This window comes from Pelodiscus sinensis, chromosome 14 (assembly GCF_049634645.1).
Source record: "Pelodiscus sinensis isolate JC-2024 chromosome 14, ASM4963464v1, whole genome shotgun sequence".
NCBI classification, from domain to species: domain Eukaryota; kingdom Metazoa; phylum Chordata; order Testudines; family Trionychidae; genus Pelodiscus; species Pelodiscus sinensis.
The window spans coordinates 25,539,640-25,558,792 of NC_134724.1; the positions used below are offsets into that span (position 1 = coordinate 25,539,640).

Consider the following 19,153-nt stretch of genomic DNA (forward strand, 5'->3'; position numbering starts at 1 on the left):
TCGCTACCCCAACTGTGGCTCTGCAGTTTAAATGTAGCAGGAGTTGGGTGTGCAGACAGCCCAGCTACTACTACATTTAAACTGCAGAGAAGCAGCAGGGTTAGCTCCTGGGGGCGGCGCAAGCCGAGGCGTGCCAGCTCAGGAACCGCTGTGCCTCTGCCTTTCAACTGTAGTAAAAGCCATCTGGCTCTTACTACATTTAAAAGGCAGAGTTGCATCGGGGACCCAGCATGAGCCGGGACTGTTTCAGTCCTGGCTCATGCTGGGTCCCCGACTGCTGTGCCTGTTTTTTATATATAGTAAGAGCCTCTGCTTTTAAAATGCAGTAAGAACTGCAGAGACAGTGCTGGGGGAACTGGCTTTTAAGCCAGCTCTCCCCACCCCCACTGCCTCTAATACAGCAACAGGAGGGGAGAGGAAGCGAGTAGTTGAGTACTGACTACCTGATAAGCCTAAGTTTACTCAATAGTTGCTTACATCCCTACTCTCCATATATCAGTAGCATCTTGCATATCTTTTGAAAAGTGTGTGACCTGAACTATTTGCAAAACATCACACAAAGATTATACTCCATACACAAAGTATCATTAATAAGTCATGTAATGAAATCAGACAGAGAGGCCATGAAATTAACAAATACACAAAGGCCATAATACAGGAAGCAATTTATGTCTATTTTTAACATCAAATTCACTGTAAAGTGGAACTTTCAGAACAAACAAACATAACAGAATGTTGTAATCAGAAAGTTGAGGGTTCCACATATTTATGCTAAAGTCTAAAATTAAGATTGCAGGGTGGAGACTCTTCAAATTAAAAAAAATTCTGCTCGTGTTGCAGGTTGGCCAACTCTTAGCTTATACCTAGATCTCTCATCTTAAGAGAAAAGGGACACCTTTGAGAGGGGGAGAAAATGAAGAAAACATTTTTTCTAACATGTACGAGCATTTACCCCAGTGTAATCATAAAATACCAGTGAGTTAAAAGTGCTGCTTGCAAGAAGCTACTTTGTATAGTGTTCACTTTCAATAGACAAAGGCTAGCCAGATATCTCCATCACAATGTCTGAAAATAAAATGAATAAAAAATTAAGAACAGCTTTTGGCTAATGTTTTGTAGGCTAACTCCACCATGGAAAAATAGTTCTTCAACAAAACAGACCCTGATATTAATTTTCCTAGTTAGTTACAGAAAGGGCATTTTTAAAAGCGTGATTTAGTTCTCCTTTATATAACTGTCCAATATTACAGCAGATTTGGACAAGCTGCAATTTGGTACACATCCAGATTCAGACTGATTCAAATCTTCCTCCTCCAAAAACATAGCCACACTAGACAGCTGGGCAAAGAGAAAAACTGACAGAGAAGCAAAATTGCACTCTGCCATTTTCTGAGCAGCATCTATTTACAAATTCATTTAGGGCACTAGGAAAATAGAAAAAGAGCCTCCTTTTTTCTATATATTGAGGTTCTTCTGCATGGACCTTTGGAGAAAGGAGCTTCCCAGCTGAGCTCTCATAACATTTTTTTTTTCAAAAACTAGTCTGTTTTTTTTTTGTTTTTCTATCCTTGGTTTCTCTGTGACTCAAATTCTGTTGACAAGGGAAATATTCTATTTATAACTTCATCACTGTTCAATCTGTATTCCTGAGACCATGAAAATGCCAGCAACCCATTGCTGCTCCCAAAATGAAGTGATTTACACGGGTCTTTTTGACTTTCTCTACTAAATCAACTTCAGTGACATTAATGCAATAGATATTACCTACAGAAAGCTCAAATTAGTAGTCATCACCAAGAGCTAGTCTAACAAGCAATCCAAAGGGATCAATTTCACTTTTACCTTTAGGAGTACTAAGAAACAATAAATCATTGGAGAATATAGATCTGAAAGGAAGCAAATACGCAAGTGATATAGATCACGAAGTAAAGTTAGAGGCAAAACACAGCCATACAGCTGACCCTCACTGCACATATGGTTGTTGCTTCTTTTAATAAGCATTTTCCTCAATTACGTCTTAACCGACTACATAAAAGTCACTAAACAAACAACAAAAAGAAGTTGCTCAGTGATAATATAAGAAACATTTCTAATGGGTCTTATTTCTACAGAGTTTTCCAACTTCATTGTATCTTGTTTCCAATATCTCACTTGGATGGGGATGTACATAAGCCTATTGAGCAATGAATTTCTAAGCACCTGGAGGAAAGCAGGGTTATAAAAAACCAACACCCTGGCTACTTTTCATGCCAAACCAATCTACTTTTCTTCTCCATTTAAGAGATTAGTGGACTGGGGGAAGCAGTAAATGTGATATATCTTCATCTTACTAGGGATGTAAAATCCTGGTTAATCAGTTAAACGTCAGGTTTATCCAGTTAACTGATTAAGTGGTGCCCACTGCCCCTTTGGAAAAGTTGTATTTCCAACATTATTGAGGGGAAAGGTGGGAACTACAGGTCACCAGGAGCTAAACTGTGCCTAAAAGAGCAAAACATGTACGTGCAGCAAAGTCAATGCTTTGTGGAATCCAAAGGGTTTGTAGTCAGTCTGTTGTCCCAGTACTGGATGACTCAAGGTGATACAATGGGGTCATTAGACCTGAGCTGCACTCATACACTGAGTTCGAGCCCTACTCTTTGGCAGCTTTTGGAGAATGTGTGCGGTGCGCATGAACTGTTCTCTGCCAGCCTTCCACAGGAAGTTCTGCCCTAAGACCAACATGTTTGCTTTTAAGAGTGATACTTTAAAGTGCTCTAAAATCTACTTGGTCCTGCAGATTTCTCCCCCATTCCTCTACTGCCCCTCCACAATCCCTCCTACTGGACACGTTTGTCTAATCTGTTCATAAAAGCTTCCAAGGATGGGGATTCCACAACCTCCCTTTGTAATTTGTTCCACGGCATAACTATCCTTATAATCAGAAAGCATTTCCTAACATTTCATTTAAATTCCTCTTGCAGAGTAACCTATGCTTGTCTCCCCTTCCAAAAAAATGTTCCCACTGATTCTTTGCTAGTCCCTGCATTCTCTTAACCCACTGGCTCCATTCCTATATCCATATATTTGTTGAGAGGTGGAGTGAGGAGGTAGAACTATGCTGGTCAAACAGAGAGATGGGAAATGATGCAAAGATGTTGAAGCTTCTGCATTCTTTTGCTGAGGTAATCATTGCCAAGGAACCAGGGACCATGGAGGTGGTGACTTGGATTGTGGTATTGCTGAGAATTAAAAAACAAAGAAATTAAATGCCCCAAAACTTTGAGATACCCATGATGCCCAATGATACCATGAACTTTAAAAAAAATCAAGTTGAGCAATATTCAAACCAATGAAAAATCAGGAAATGAAAAGTTAAGACACTGAAAGTGTAATCTTCTGAATTTAAAAACTTCAGACTTCAACTCAGATTGCATGTGGGTCTATCTGATGAAGGATACAGAATAAGGGAAAAGAGGAAGCTTAGTCATGAAATTACAAGTCAAACCAATGCAGCAATGTGAAGAGACACTACTGTTGAAGATATATGAACCACTTACCCAACCTGCACAGCAGAGGAGATGCTGAATTTGAGAGAATTAGAGACCATCCTTACAGGAGGATGAACTGTCAAATTTTCTCCCAATAGTGTTAGCACATAAGGATTTTCACCTTAAAGAGGAAGAGAGGACTTCTTGTGCTAATTATTGTGGTCATTGCAGTTATTCCCTTTGACACTATATTATGACAGCCACAGAACTTAATACTAGGTCATGTTCCAAACATTGAGCATTTCATGTAAGATTTTTTTTTAAACACTTCAAAACTCAAGTGCCACAGAGTCCCAGCAGAATTTAGCATCTTTACTCATCAGCATCAAAAACCATTTAGTGAGGAAAATATTTTTCTTTTCCTGACAACCAAATATCCACATTCTGGGATTTTCAGTGACCACTGTAGATTTTCAGACATCAACTGGCAATATAGAACCAGCAGAAATGTTGCAGGTAATTCTTCTGCAGGATGTAGATTAAGCCAACTTTGCAAAATTTGACTGTTGATAAAAACATGGGCTTGTTTCTATGACACTCTGGAAAGTATTGAGGCAAAAGCCTTCAAAGACTTATGCAGTAGTTAGCTTTAAGAAGTCCCACTGAACTGAAGGGGACTACTTGGATAAGCACCTATGTCTTCACATGCTCATATGATCAAAAGAAAACACCCTTATGTATGCCTGATTCCACACCTGAGTACACAATGACTTATGTTTGCAATATTTTTCAAGAAGCAAAAGTGCTCTTGAAAACAGAAGTTGTCCAGTGTCAACAAAAGGGAAAATGGGCAACACCATATGAATATCTATGATCAAGATTGAAACTTTAAATACAAGCTTTCCACAATGACTTACTAGGCTACTATACCTAGCTACCATCAAATTCCAACATACCTGCCCTAGATAACTAATATAGCTAAAACTGTACCTTGCATAAATAACTGTGCCCTGATGCCATGACTGATTTTGGCTCGTAATAGACATTTAAATGTTTTCAAACTCTTAAATAATAGTATTTATGAAACACTCTTCTTATACCGACATACTCAGAGCTGCATCAAATACAGCTCAATGGGGTTCCAGCTAACATTTGATATTTCTGTTGATTTGTAATTGTTTAACTTTTAAACAGCTGAGCTTTATGAACATGTGAGTACAAGCTTAGTAACAGCTTTCCCCTTAAAAACGCTCCGTGTTATGTTTCATCTACAGATCGTCTCTAATATTTTTACTCTGTGATCAGTCATTACCTCAGATCATACTATAGCCATCAAAACTTTGTTCACCAGAATAACTTCTGAAGAGTCTCACCCAGCAGTGGCACCAAAAGGCAGCTAATAAAGTATAAAGTTGTATTTTATAGGCTCTCTTCATTGGCTTTACCATTTCATAAAAACCATCAATGTCAGTCACCACCCACTGTTAAAAATCCTTTATTCTGCTCATAACTTGTGATGTCAGTAGCAGTACACATGCTTTAAAACACTGTGGTATCTGAAGGAAGTCACATGCAACAAATTGTTTACCACATACTGAATCTCAGAACTTTTTCTCATGGTACTCAGCTAAGGAGACATCACTGATTACATGAAAAGAAAATATATCTGAGTACTTTCTTTGTAAACCATGTGTTTTAAATCCCTAAGTTCTGTATAACATATACCTCAAACTTATCTGTTTTCACAAATTAACTGAGAAGTCATCAGATTGCATGAATGTGCACCAGAATTCCATTTTCATGTTATAGTGGGATTTTTTCCCCATTTCTATGCACAAATAATATGAAGTTTAGCTAAGGCCCCTTGTTTTCTGCAATGCTACAGAACTCAAATCCCAAGCAGCACTAGCTTCTAGCACTATGGGGTCCTGTCCCTGACTAGGGCTTTTAGGCAGTACAACAATATGAACAAATAATAATAGAAACTAGAAACTTCATGCTCTCTCTTATTTTAACATACCAAATTCTTTGAAATCATCTTCCCTGCAAAAATTGTCAAGTTACAATTAACACAATGCTCTTCCTATCAGCTCAATCAATCAACAACAGTGTCAGTATTCATAGCATATCAACATTATATCCTAATGCCTATTACTAGGGCCCTACCAAATGAATGTCCATTTTGGTCAATTTCATGGTCAGCAAATTTAAAAATTGGCCATTTTCACACTGTCAGATGTTTACATCTGAAATTTCACAGTGTTGCAACTGTGGGAATCCTGATCCAAAACGTGGCCATACAGAGGTAGGTTTTTTTTTTTTGGGGGGGGGGGGGGGGTCATGATATTGCCATCCTCACTCCTCCACTGCCTTGAGAGAGGGATCCTGAAGATAGCAGCCATGGAGTTTCCTGCAGCTGAGAGAGAGGAAGTGAGTCTGATCTCTAAGGCTGCCAGCTGCTCTCCAACCTTGTCCAGGAGTCTCCAGAAATTAAAGATTAATCTTCAGTTAAAGATTATGTCATATGATGAAACCTTCAGGAATACAACCAACCAAACCTGGCAACCCCATCTCCCTCATGCTGCTGAAGTATGCCAGGCGAAGGCTTGCTAGCTGCTAGTCTCATCCAGGCTGGGGACAGGGATGTTAAAATGCATTTATTTAGGTAAACGTGTAACCACTGAAATTTTCAGCAGTTACATGTTAACATATGGTAGGAGATGGGGGGAAGAGGGGTCAGGCAGGAGTTAAGCTTCTAAGCTGGCTCCCAGCAAGTGCCAGTTCCTGCCTGCCCCTCCCCAGCATGCTGTCAGTGTTGGGGGATTGAGGAGGCTGCATATCACTATAAAGGTTAACAGATGAGCCCAGGCTCATTGGTTAACCATGTGCACGAGTACATGTTCACATCACCAACTGGGGGAGACAAGACTTCCTCTTTCCCTTCCTTTGACCTCCCCTCTCAAAGTGGCCATGCAGGACAAGAGGAAATCTCATCCCTTTGCAGCCTGGAGGACTAACAGCTGCATCCCAGTGAATAGTAGGAGCCCCCAGCTGTGGTGCCCTCTACTCTATCCCTCTCCCTCCCCTCCAATAGCTAGATTTCACAGGGAGGTCCAATTTCACGGTCTGTGACATGTTTTTCACGGCTGTGAATTTGGTGGGGCCCCACTTATTACTCACACATCACATTCTCTAGCACAACTGACTCCTTAGCTCCACAATAAATTCCTTTTGCAGTTCTGTCAGATGACCAAGTACCATGTATACAAGGCCTACTGCACAAAACTGAACAACTTGAACTGTGACCTCAGCTAGGTTAAGGCAGACTTATCCACAGGCACACTTGTAGTGGAAAGTATCAACTCTCTGTTTACATGAACACTGAAGCAAGGTTGGGCCAGGAATCAACACACAAAACTAGAATGAGAAAAAGGACTGAGGGCATATGGAGGAACAGATATGTGCTGTGATGGAAGAGGCACATGACTGAGAGCTGAAGGGCAAGCAGGGGGACAACTAGGTGGAAAGAGAAGCAAGGCTGGAGAGGAATTTCACTATGACAAATCTATAATTCCACTCCAGACACACTAGACTCAATAAGGGGTACAATTTGCAACACTATCCTGTAGAGAGGTAAGCGACTAGGGTAGTTGAATCACTACTCAACTACTCACTACCACCCCTCCCCCTCGCTGCCTCTCTTTCAGGCTTAAAAGGCTTAAAAGCTGGCTCCCTTCAGCCCCATTTCTGCCATGCATGGGAAGAGGGATAGAGGCAGAGGCACAGCAGTCCAGGAGGCTCTTACTACACTTAAAATGAAGAGGTGCACTGGTCGAGGACCCAGCGTGAGCTGGTACTGCTCAGTCCCAGCTCATGCTGGGTCTGGGACCTACCCCCGCTGCAGCTCCTGGCTCCTACCACATTCAAACTCCAGAGCTGCAGCAGGGCCCCTTGTCGATACAAATTGTATTGACTACACTATTAGTCCATTACCCGCTTCTTAACATAATTACTATCTTGGCTGGTGTGTAAAAGAAAAGCCCTACTGCAGCATTCTGGCTGTGGCTTTCAGCACAAGGAGCCCTCTCCTAGTAAGCCATAACAAGTTTGCTGGGTAGAGAAGGCAGGGAAACACTAGTATTTCCTTGCTGCTGCCTTCTCCTCTTGTCACCAGAACCCTATTTCTCCAGGCATACACAGCCACTTCCCCATCACATCCCTACTAATCCCATAAGTCCTCCTGTATCATCTCCACTCACCAATGTACCCTGGATCTCCCCTCGGAGTGCTGAGGTGAAAAGACATTCTTGGCAGAATGGGAAGTCAGAAATAGTTGGTGGATTTTGATATTGCCACCAGCTTGTCTTTGCAGAGCTAAATAAATCTAGGATAACAGAAGAAAATAACTCACTTTTGTATTTATTTAGGTTGAACATTTGAACTATGTCTTACACCCAATACATATTACAGCATATGGGTGAAGTATTGGGTTACAGCATATGTGTGAAGTATGGGGTTTGTAAGGACTGTGGTTTCTTAAATAAATTATGGAAAATCCAATTCTCCTTAAAAGTGGGTGTGTTAAATTTGGAGATTAAATTCAGTCTTCTGAAAAAGTGAATTAAGAGGAATTTTGATCCTGCCAAATACACATCTTAATGCAACCCTAACTGTGAAGCCAGTATCATGCTTTCATAATGTACCAATTCTTGTCTGACAGACTAGAATGTAATATCTTCTAAACTTAAGGAAAGTGACTCAGAGCTACATAACTGACTAGACACACCTTTGAAAGGTATCTCAGGCACGGCATGAACAGTGATAAATTAAAACATGAAAAGGAAGTCACAGTTCTAAACAAAGGAGACAACTAAATTAAGAAATCAATATCACATCTAACAGAACCTTTAAGATATCAGGATGTTCAAAGCAAAGAAAGTGAAGCAACAGCAAACAAACAAACAAATATGTTTGGAATATTGGACCGAATGAGAAATAAAAAATCTGCCACACAGTCAGTCCATAGTGAAGAACCATCTCCACAATTACAGAGTCCAGGGTCTCTGTTGTCACACTGTTGTTCCTATGACTAAATTACACTTTAAAAACAAAACCAAAAACTTGTGGTATTAGTTCCAAGTTTCTGGTGCAGCAGCAATGCACTGAATTATTATGCACTATACTCAACTTCTGATTATTAGAGTTATTAGGCAGTTCTTCATCTTTTTTATTGTGAAAATTGAGTCAGAGCCACCTCCATTGTAATTCTAGTTACAGAAAGTGTTTAGCTGAACACCTGTATATACCTATTAAAATTGGAGGAGACACCATCCATGGGATAAGATCAGTATTGATCTCTGCAGATAACACTTTAATCACCCTTTATAATCACTAAGTCTGATTATACCCTTTCAAAACATTGTTTGGTATTTGGGGGGGTATTTGTTTTGGGGGGGTATGTGTGCCATACACACATTGTTTGGTATTTTCTTTCCTAAAGAGCAAATTATAGATTTGAAGAGAGAGTCTCCATCAGCTAGTTGAAGTAAAAATGCAAGGGTTTTGGTAAATAAAAACACAAATATACACAATATGAACAAAAATATTTCACTTTAAGTTCAATGGAAATAGTTCTCCGCAATTAAATATTTCATTTCAATGTCTGAAAAATCAAAAAGTATAGCATTACACAATGCATGAGAATCAGAATGTGACGATTCCAACTTTGTTGTCCAAGCAAGGCAAAGTATTAAACAGTAGTTTAAACCGTTATTGGTAAATTAGGTATTTAATAGGGTTGTTAAGTGAATTGTGTTGTTAAACAATTTATTTAAAATATTTAGGATTTTTCCTACATTTTTAAATACGTCGATTTTAATTAGAGCACAGACTACAAAATGTATAGTGTTCACTTTATATTTATTTTTTATTACAAATACTCTCTGTAAAAAAAAAAAAAACAGTATGTTTCAATTGACCTAACACAAGTACAGTAATGCAATTTCTATCATGAAAGATTAACTTAAAAATGTAGGCGTCTATATTCAAAAAACATCTACATTCAAAAATAAAACAATGGAAAACTTTAGAGCGTATAAGTCCACTGAGTCCTACTTCTTGTTCAGCCTATCACTCAGATAAACAAGTTCAGTTACAATTTGCAGGAGATAATGCTTCCTGACTCTTGTTTACAATGTCAACTGAAAGAGAGAACAGGAGTTCACAAGCTACTGTTGTAACCAGCATCACAAGATATTTGTGCACCAGATGCGTGAAAGATTCACGTGTCTCTTCATGCTTCAATCATCATTCCAGATGATGTGCGGTCATGCTGATGATGGGTTCTGCTGGATAGTGATCCAAAGCAGTGCGGACTGACGCATGCTCACTTTCATCATCTGAGTCAGATGACACTAACAGAAAGTTGATCATCTTTTTTGCGGATTCAGTTCTGCAGTTTCTGCATCAGAGTTCTGCTCTTTTCAGAATTCTGAAAACATGCTCCATACCTCATCCCTCTCGGGTTTTAGAAAGAACTTCAGATTCTCAAATTTTGGATTGAGTGAGATAGCTGTTTTTAAAAATCTCACGGTGGTACTCTTTTTGCTTTGTCAAATCTGCTGTGAAAGTATTCTTAAAATAAACCTGTGCTGGGTCATCATCCAAGACCATCACATGTAGTATATCGCAGAAAGTGGGTAAAACAGAACAGGAGACATACAATTCTCCCCCAAGGAGTCTCAAATTTAATTAACACATTTTTAACAATCATTACCAGCATGGAAGCATGTCCTTTGGAATGGCAGCCGAAGCATGAAGGGGCATACAAATGTGTAACGAATGTGCATATACGGGACATAAATACCTTGCAGCACCAGCTACAAAAGTGCCAAAAAAATGCCTGTTCTCACTTTCAGGTGACATTATAAATAAGAAGAAGGCAACTTTATTTATCGTAAATGTAAACAAACTGTCTTGTCTTTATGATAGACTGAACAAGAAGTAGAATTTATAGGCTCTGAAGTTTTACTTGCTTTTGTTTTGAGTGTAGTTAAAAAAATTCTACATAAGTTGCACTTTCACAGCAAAAAGAGTTTTGCACTACAGTACTTGTATGAGGCGAACTGAAATTTCCTTTTTTATCATTTTTACAGTGTAAAATGTTGCAATCAAAATATTAAGTAAGCAATGTACAGTTTGTATTCTGTATGTATACTATATATTCTGTAGATTTGAAACTGTAGAAGAACTTCCAAAACATTTAATACATTTCAATTAGCATTCCATTGTTTAACAGTGTGATTAATCGTGATGAATTTTGAGTTAACCACATGAGTTACCTGCAATAGACAGGTCTAATATTTAAATTTTTAAATTGCAATAATGTAAGATGTCATTAGTAACAAGTCAATATATTTAAAATTTTACTTGTAAGCTCATTGGACTTTGTATCTAGTATATGCTAAGTCTTTCCCTTTAAAAAAATATATATATGTTTAATGCATTATACCCATCAAGAAAAATCTGTCAAGAGTATATAGTTGTAAACACAGATCAGACCAATTTACCTAGGCATAAATTACACTACCCCATAGAACATTAGTCAGTTTGACATTAAACCATAAATGAGTTTGTGGAATAATATTCGAGTTAAACATTCGCATTTCTACCTAAGTGATTTCATTCTCCCTTCAATGTAGTACTCACATAATTTGGAAAATGTTCAAGCAATATGTTTAGTGTAAATTAGGTGTCAAGAGATCTGTATCTAGGAAAGCTTTTGCATTTGGAACAACTCCAACGTATAGACCTGGCAAAGGAAGGATCATGGGTCAGAATAATTTCTACAAAGAATGGTAATTAAAGTTATACCAAAATATGAGTGGCTTGGGCAGCATTTGATAGATAAAAACACAATGAATATTCTGAAGAAACACGGTAAGGTAATTTGAAGTGTGAGGAGGAATGTGATAATTATGCTGGACACTTCCACAGAAAACTCATCTGCTGTAGTTTCAGTGCTCTGACAGAAGAAATGTGCAGGTATGGATCATTTGCATAGGAACTGGTACAATTAAATTTCAGTCTACACCAGTGTGTCTCAACCTTTTTTTTATATATATATAAAATATTCCTTTTAAAAAAAATTATAAGTACCCCTTTTTTAAAAAAAAAAAAAAATTGTAAGTACCCCCTGTACCTACAGTTTTCGGAACCACAATTTTTTTTCCACTATAGCAACACATTTGTTTAAATAACTTGATCATAGCCGGGTGGGCGATGAAATTTTTGGGTGAAAAAAGGACAAAAAATAATAAAGCGCTGTAAAACTTAAAACAAAAATTCAGTTTTCTCCATGTTTCAGTTGTGTTGATGTACCCCCACAGACTTCTCTCAAGTACCCCTAAGGGTACTCGTGCCACTGGTTGAGAAACACTGGTCTACACTACTGCAATGGAGACTTACCTCATTACATACTAATGACCTCAGAAAACAATGAATTATAAGCTTCCCTTTGAATACAACCACAGGTTACATGTCCTGAAAAAAATGTTAGTGTAGCGATGGGCAACCTTTGGAGCACTAGGCTTTCACCTGTGGCCTGCGCATCCAGTCTGCCTCTCCCACATGCATCACATGCACTTGGGCACTGGAGTGCTGCACTTCCTACTCCTCCCTCTTGCTCCCCGCACTTTCAGAGCACAGTGAATTCGCGGATTCACTTCCTGTCCCTGCTCCTCCCCTGCCCTCCCAGAACTGGAACGCCACAAATCAGCTGTTCACAGTTGTGCACACTCTAGGGGTATGTCTAGACTACAGGGTTTTGTCTACAGATACTGTCGACAAAGCTTCTGTCGACAAAGAGCGTCTAGACTACATTCAGTTCTGTCGACAAAGCTAGCTGCTTTGTCGACAAAACCCTGTAGTCTAGACACAACCCTACATGCAATAACACCTTCTGTCGACAGAACTCTGTCGACAAAAGGCGTTATGCCTCGTAAAATGAGGTTTACCAGCGTCGACAAAACTGCTGAGTTTGTCGAGCAAACCCTGTAGTCTAGACACACCCTAGGAGGGAAGGGGTGAGCTGGGATGAAATGCAAATTGGTGGATTCTTGACGCTCCAAAAGCACTGGGAGGGAGAGAGGGGGAGAAGTAGGAAGTGTGAGGCTCTAGGGCCCCAGTGCACAAGAGGCATGTGGGGGAAGGAGGTAGAGAGGTACCGTGCAGGCCACAGGTGGAACCATAGTGGCCACAGTTTGCCCACCACTCATGTAAACCCACTCACTAGTCTTGGTTCCCCATTCCTGCGCTAGAGGAAGTGCGAAATAGCAGAAACTAGGGGGAGGTGGGAGTAAGGTTAGATCACAAGTGGAGTAAAAAACTGACAGCTATGCCCTATATGTCAGGCTAATTAAGTATACTGCACCAGTGGGAGAAGTACTAGAAAAGGAACATACAATTTTACACTGTACTGATATGCCTAGGAAGGAGTACGGCAGAAAGGGATCTAGGGGTTATAGTGGACTACAAGCTGAATATGAGTCAGCAGTGTGCTGCTGTTGCAAAAAAAGCAAACATGATTCTGGGATGCATTAACAGGTGTGTTGTGAGCAAGACATGAGAAGTCATTCTTCCACTCTACTCTGCGCTGGTTAGGCCTCAGTTGGAGTATTGTGTCCAGTTCTGGGCACCGCATTTCAAGAAAGATGTGGAGAAATTGGAGAGGGTCCAGAGAAGACCAACAAGAATGATTAAAGCGCTAGATAAGATGACCTATGAAGGAAGGCTGAAAGAATTGGGTTTGTTTAGTTTAGAAAAGAGAAGATTGAGGGGGGACATGATAGCCTTTTTCAGGTATCTAAAAGGGTGTCATAAGGAGGAGGGAGAAAACTTGTTCATCTTGGCCTCTGAGGATAGAACAAGAAGCAATGGGCTTAAACTGCAGCAAGGGAGGTTTAGGTTGGACACTAGGAAAAAGTTCCTAACTGTCAGGGTAGTCAAACACTGGAATAAATTGCCCAGGGAGGTTGTAGAATCCCCATCTCTGGAGATATTTAAGAGTAGGTTAGATAAATGTGTATCAGGGATGGTCTAGACAATATTTGGTCCTGCCATGGGGGCAGGGGACTGGACTCGATGACCTCTTGAGGTCCCTTCCAGTCCTAGTATTCTATGATTTCACTGTGTTACAATTCAATCGGTGGAAAAATTCCATACATTCTCCAATTTTGAAGAGAAATAGGCAAACTTGGTAGGATTATACAGTCAGTGTTTCAGGGTTAACTCTTTAAGTAGCTTCACTTTAAGACGCAAAGAAGTTAGTTCTAAAAAGAGAAGTGAAACAACTTGTTAAAACCACAAATTTAAAGAATGTATAGGTTTACAGCTAAATACTAAAAATCACGCCATTAGTCCAAATCCACAGTCAAGTCAATAATGACTGACACTCATTACCATCTGTGGGCTCTTTGGTATTCAGTAATGAGTGGGATGTTCTGTCCTCTGAAAACTAGCTCTGATATTCCCATCAGAAGATGTACCACAACTGCTACCAATAGGCAACATGGATGGCACTCTCATCTAAGAGGCCCAGGAATGAATAGCAATGCTCTCTTTGGATCTAGGTTAGGTATCACTGTAGCTATGTAGAAAACTTCAGTGTCCAAGACTACCAAACACCATTCACGGGCATTAAAAATTTGCACAAATTATAACAACCTAATTCAAGTCAAAATGTTACTCTTACAATATTCTTTTGACTCAGATCTTGTCAGGTGAAAGAGAAGGGGGTCTTAACACACCTCCTCTCACCTGTCAAGACCTTCAAGTTAATTGCCAAATGACATCCTCAAAATAGAAGCCCTGTGTTTCTCTTCTCTGCTTTAGTTGTTAACAGTGTCATGGATTCTTGCAGGGGTAGTACAGAACCTTCAAATCAGGTCTTTATATTAAAATGAAAGGCTCTAAGTTAAAACATTTTTAATATAAAAATTATATTGATTCCTCCTTACCACCAAATTCTATTACTAATTTTAAGGCTCTTCAAACAGATTCCTCTCCCCTCCCCCCTTCAAAAAAGCTTTCAAGTTCACCTGTACAGGAAAGGCTGATGAGACAACTGAACTGACTCACTCTGCCAACAGCTATGAGCCAATGTCCTGCTTACAGAGCCTTCCAGATGGGGGGATGGAGAACATAGACAGTGGTGAATGCATCTGTCTGTTAACCCTTGGTTCATAGATACAGGAAGTGGAAATCACTTCTTTTGTATCATTGCTACTGATTTAGCACTGAGCCATCTGCAATGTTCTAATGGGATTAGTTGGCACGTCCAGAATTTAACAGGGCAGGAAGAGAAAATAAAGGGTTATAGTGATCATACTGCACCCCAGTGTACTATAGCACTAGAAGCGAGAAACTGAAGTTATTCAAGGAAATTTGGAGCAGTAACTGATAGCCTATCCTGCAGGCTTATTAGAGGCGACATTCATAAATGTTTGCAAAGCTTCTGGACTATGGAAAACTGATAAACTGTTAGGATAAAAACAAGGGAACGTGCACATGTAAAGAGAAACATTAGATTTTACATTAGGATAACCTAACAGTTAAAATACCAAGGAAAAGATTGCACTTTCCCAAACGTCTTCTTACAAATTTGTGAGTAAATCCTGAGGGCTTCCCTCATTTTTTACTCAGACACAACTTTCACTACAGTAAAACCTGAACTAAACCACAAAGGTATGTGTATAGTGCTAAGGTTAAAACAGCAGTGCAGCAAATCCTGGCTATTAAATTACTTTAACTTGAGAGCTAAGCAAAGATGCTGTCGGGCTCATGGGAAGAGCGGTGAACCTTTCAAAATAAGCCATGTGTACCTTGTTGCCACACAGTGAAGCTCAATTACAGCCACTAACAGATAATATCAATTCAGAACTCTAAGGCATAGCCACCTGTGACATAGCACATTCTGAGTCACGGAGGAACAGTCTGGGCAGATTTCCATAAAACACATGCTAGTGCACGCGATACTTGTCCCATCTTGATAATGCCCAGAACAAAGTTTTAAAACATGGGGTCAGAGGAAGACACACAATCATCTATACCTTGGCTCTGCACCCAGCATTCTGTGCATCTCTCCCCACTCTTCTTTCCAGGCTCAGAAACCATTTATTCTAACTGCCAACATTTTTACCTGGTTTATTTTAATCTGATGACCCACTTGCACTAGCATGTAAAAATAAGAGTAGGACAAAACCTGATACAGTCTCACATCCTATTTGCTGGAGGACTTTTTCCGCATACATTCCATTCTTTTGAAAACATCTTTTTAAGCCACACCTTGATAAAGCCCTAAGGGACCAAAATGTGCTTAGTTATACACTTTGTTGCTGCGCCGGGAAGCACACAAGCTGACTGCACCTTGTTTTGCTACATACCACTGTTAATAAGTGAGTTACCCCAGTTTACACCAGCATAAACTGGAATCAGATTCTAGCCCACAGAACCTTCAACGGTCTGATAAAATAGGAAGAGTCACAATAATATTTAGAGCTATCCACCCACATTAAAAGTGACTGTTAAAAAGTTAGTATGCATCTATTTGGATTCCTGATGCATTTCATTCAGTACCATATTTCAATAAGTAGTTATATTCCTTTTCTTCACAAATACTGTATATTCAGCTACTGTCACCAAGTCAATGTTGTGTTGCCTTTCATTATCTGAGATTGCTGTGGCATGAATCCCATTATAATAAACAGATAATAAAAACAAATATTACACACTGACATACAATACCACAAGCGCTAATGTCTCTTATTGGGGAAAAAAACCCATGAGATATTTAAAAAGAAACCAACAAAAAAGAGACCCAGTCCCAAACCATAAAACCATCATCTGTCATGTTTGAAAGAATCTTGTTGCTATTAACAATGAATCAGAATAAATCAAAACTAAACTTTCATTAAGCACTGGTACAAACACAGAGACTGCGTATCCATATCAAAAGGTTTCGATTTTATTAAAACAAAGAACATGAAAAAAGTCAACAGATTACACTTACTTTAATGTACATATAGTCTAAATCATCTACCACCACCCAGTACCTCTGGTGGTACACGCTTCCAGCATCTTGCACCTCAGTCATAGTTTCCTTTTCATGTGAAAGGAATTTACTTGGAGTGAAGAGTATTTCCACTTTGTTCACACTTGGTCTGCAGTAACAACTAGGCCAGCCGCGGCCTCTCTCTCTTATCTCTGCAACATAACTACTAAGATCATCTTCTTTTAAAGATATGCATTAATAACCCATGAAAATCTGCAAGGAAAACGTGTGACAAGCCAGGCTGGGGCAATGAATTGCTTCATTGTTTAAGTGATTCACCATATTTTAGCTTATTTCTCCAGGGACACAAAGAGTGAGTGTGTTTTTTTGTTTAAGACACTAAAAAAAAATGGCAGAACCCACTGTCTTGTGATAATCAAATGGAGAAACTAGAAAACATAAGTAATTCCAGTACCAATGAATGATTTATTTGTCTTATCTGTTTTCAATAAGGAGCTCATATGCAAATATCTCAAATCTTACAGAAAATACACGTTACACTTTTCCCTATTTAAAACTACATTACAAACCTGCAGTTTTCATTTAACTACAGGTACACTGAAAACATGAATTGGAAGAACCTTTATGCACCAAGATAACTGAAGTTATAATTTTCCCCTCACCTGTTACACTGAAGACTAAAGCAAGGTATGAGACATATAGTAGCATTGCTTCCATTTTGCATTTAATTTTGTAACCCAGACTATCATCAGACCAGGAGAATAGGTAATTTAGAAGGCTCTCAATTGTATAAATTGTGCTTATGCCCAGGGGTGGCCTGAGGTGGGCTGTGGCAGCTGGCGCCCCAGGCGGAACGCGCGATTGGCACCCCCGCCTGCACAGCCCTCAACGACGTGACGTCATCATTGGGCACCCCGGGCGCCTCGTGACATCATCATTGGGCATCCCAGGGACCCTGTTGAAGGCGGCGCCGTAGGCCACAGCCAAGTTGGCCTATACTCACGGGCCGCCCCGCTTATGCCATACATCTCTCAATAACTAAACCAACTCAATAAGCCAGTTCTCCTGTTAATTATTAGTTCCATCTTAATTAATTATGTGCTAGCCATAGCTGTAGCAGAAGCCACTATTTCATGGAGGTTAAAAGTCAATTGAAGATTACAGACTTGATAAGCAACCGGGAAGAAATAAGGAAGGTATTAAACAGAATTCATTAATAACACTTCTACCAAACAGCATGATGGTAACAAGCCTGAATATACTCCTGCAATTACACTTGGATTAGACCTCTTCTGGTCAATATCTGCACCCTCGTTGTCAAGCCTATATAACGAGTGCCAATGTGAGGCCTGCAACCCAGAAATATATCCAATTCAGCATGTGGCCACATAGATTTTTAAGAAAGAGAGGCAGCCTTAGAAGACTCTGCTCCACCTTGCAAGGAACTATAATGGATTCCACATTAAAAGGGAGAGCAAATGCAAGTGAAGTGCAGTCCTCAACTCTTCCCAAGTTACCAATGAACCCATCACTGAGCAAAGTTTCAGCTTCCCTACTCTTACACCACTACCTTTTATGCTTCTGTCCTTCCAACGCTTGCCACCATTGGCAGGTGGAGATGGCATTAAGCAGTTAGTGATGGTGACTGTTTTCAAAACAATTCTATTGTGCTTCCCTTCCTCCAGACACACCAGCCCCACCTCTCTCCCTCCCCAGCTGCCCGACAGGGAGCGAAGATTGGGAAAGCCCAGCTCTATCCTCTTCCCCCGCCCCCAGCCACACCAGTCCTGGCTAGCCCCAGCTCTCCCCCTGACCCCAGCCATCAGGGAAGGTAGAGGGAAAGTAGAGCCAGCCTTGGCTCTACCTCCTTCTCCCCCAAGCTGTGCCAGCCCCAGCTCTCCCCCACCTCTCCCCAGCCACCGAGGAGGGCTGAGGCCTCACCAGGTCCCGTGCTCTCCCCCTGGTCATCAGGTCGGAGAGGGTCCGGGCCAAGGTCTCACCTGATGTCAGCCGACGGTCAGGGCAGTGTGTGTGTGTATGCTTCCGAGAAAAGGTTTAACGTCCGTGTCTTTACTGCTAGGACCGGGGTCCCGTCGCAGAGGGTGGCCAGCAGGCCAACAGACGCCCCGTTATATAGAAAGAGCTTATTACACCTTAGATCTTAACTGCTAGAACACAGGGGTTCCTTCGCAGCGGGCAGCCTGGGAAAGGCTGGAAAGGTGCCCTAACGGATCTTGTCACCTGGGAGTGACACAGATCCAAATGCCCAAGCTCTCCCTATGTCTGTCCCTTTATGACCGGCTGAAGTTCTTTTAAATTGTGCTTGATTCTGTTACAGCAACTGAAGGAGTCAGGTTAAAGCTTAAACAGTTACAGGTTTATTAAAAGACTTATAAAAGCATATGGTTACAATGGCTATTGCTCTATTTCTTAAATGCTAACAAATACAGATTTTAAAAATGGTTACAAAGAAAATAAAGATAGAAAATAGAAATAATGGTACCAAGTGACAGCTTAATCTTTAAAGAGCTCTAAGTCTATGTATATATATACTTAAACAAAGGACCACATCCAGGTACAATTTTTACCCCTTTCTGTGCCTCTCGACTCCAGC

General features: G+C 40.2%; 1 protein-coding gene across 9 annotated transcripts in view; it reads right to left on the reverse strand.

Annotated features, from left to right (window-relative positions):
• Positions 1 to 19,153, reverse strand: part of MYO5A (myosin VA) — a 187,012-nt gene that overhangs the window by 153,166 nt on the left and 14,693 nt on the right. For 6 of the 9 annotated variants that reach the window (XM_075897267.1, XM_075897263.1, XM_075897260.1 and 3 more), the window contains exon 1: positions 16,537 to 16,738. The exons of 1 other annotated variant lie outside the window; for it this stretch is intronic. In XM_075897267.1, the coding sequence (XP_075753382.1) occupies positions 16,537 to 16,620 (84 nt within the window). In that variant the 5' untranslated portion in view covers positions 16,621 to 16,738. Of the gene's footprint in view, positions 1 to 16,536; positions 16,740 to 19,153 lie in introns of those variants that run through there. 2 more of the 9 variants (XM_075897259.1, XM_075897266.1) reach the window with 2 other exon arrangements.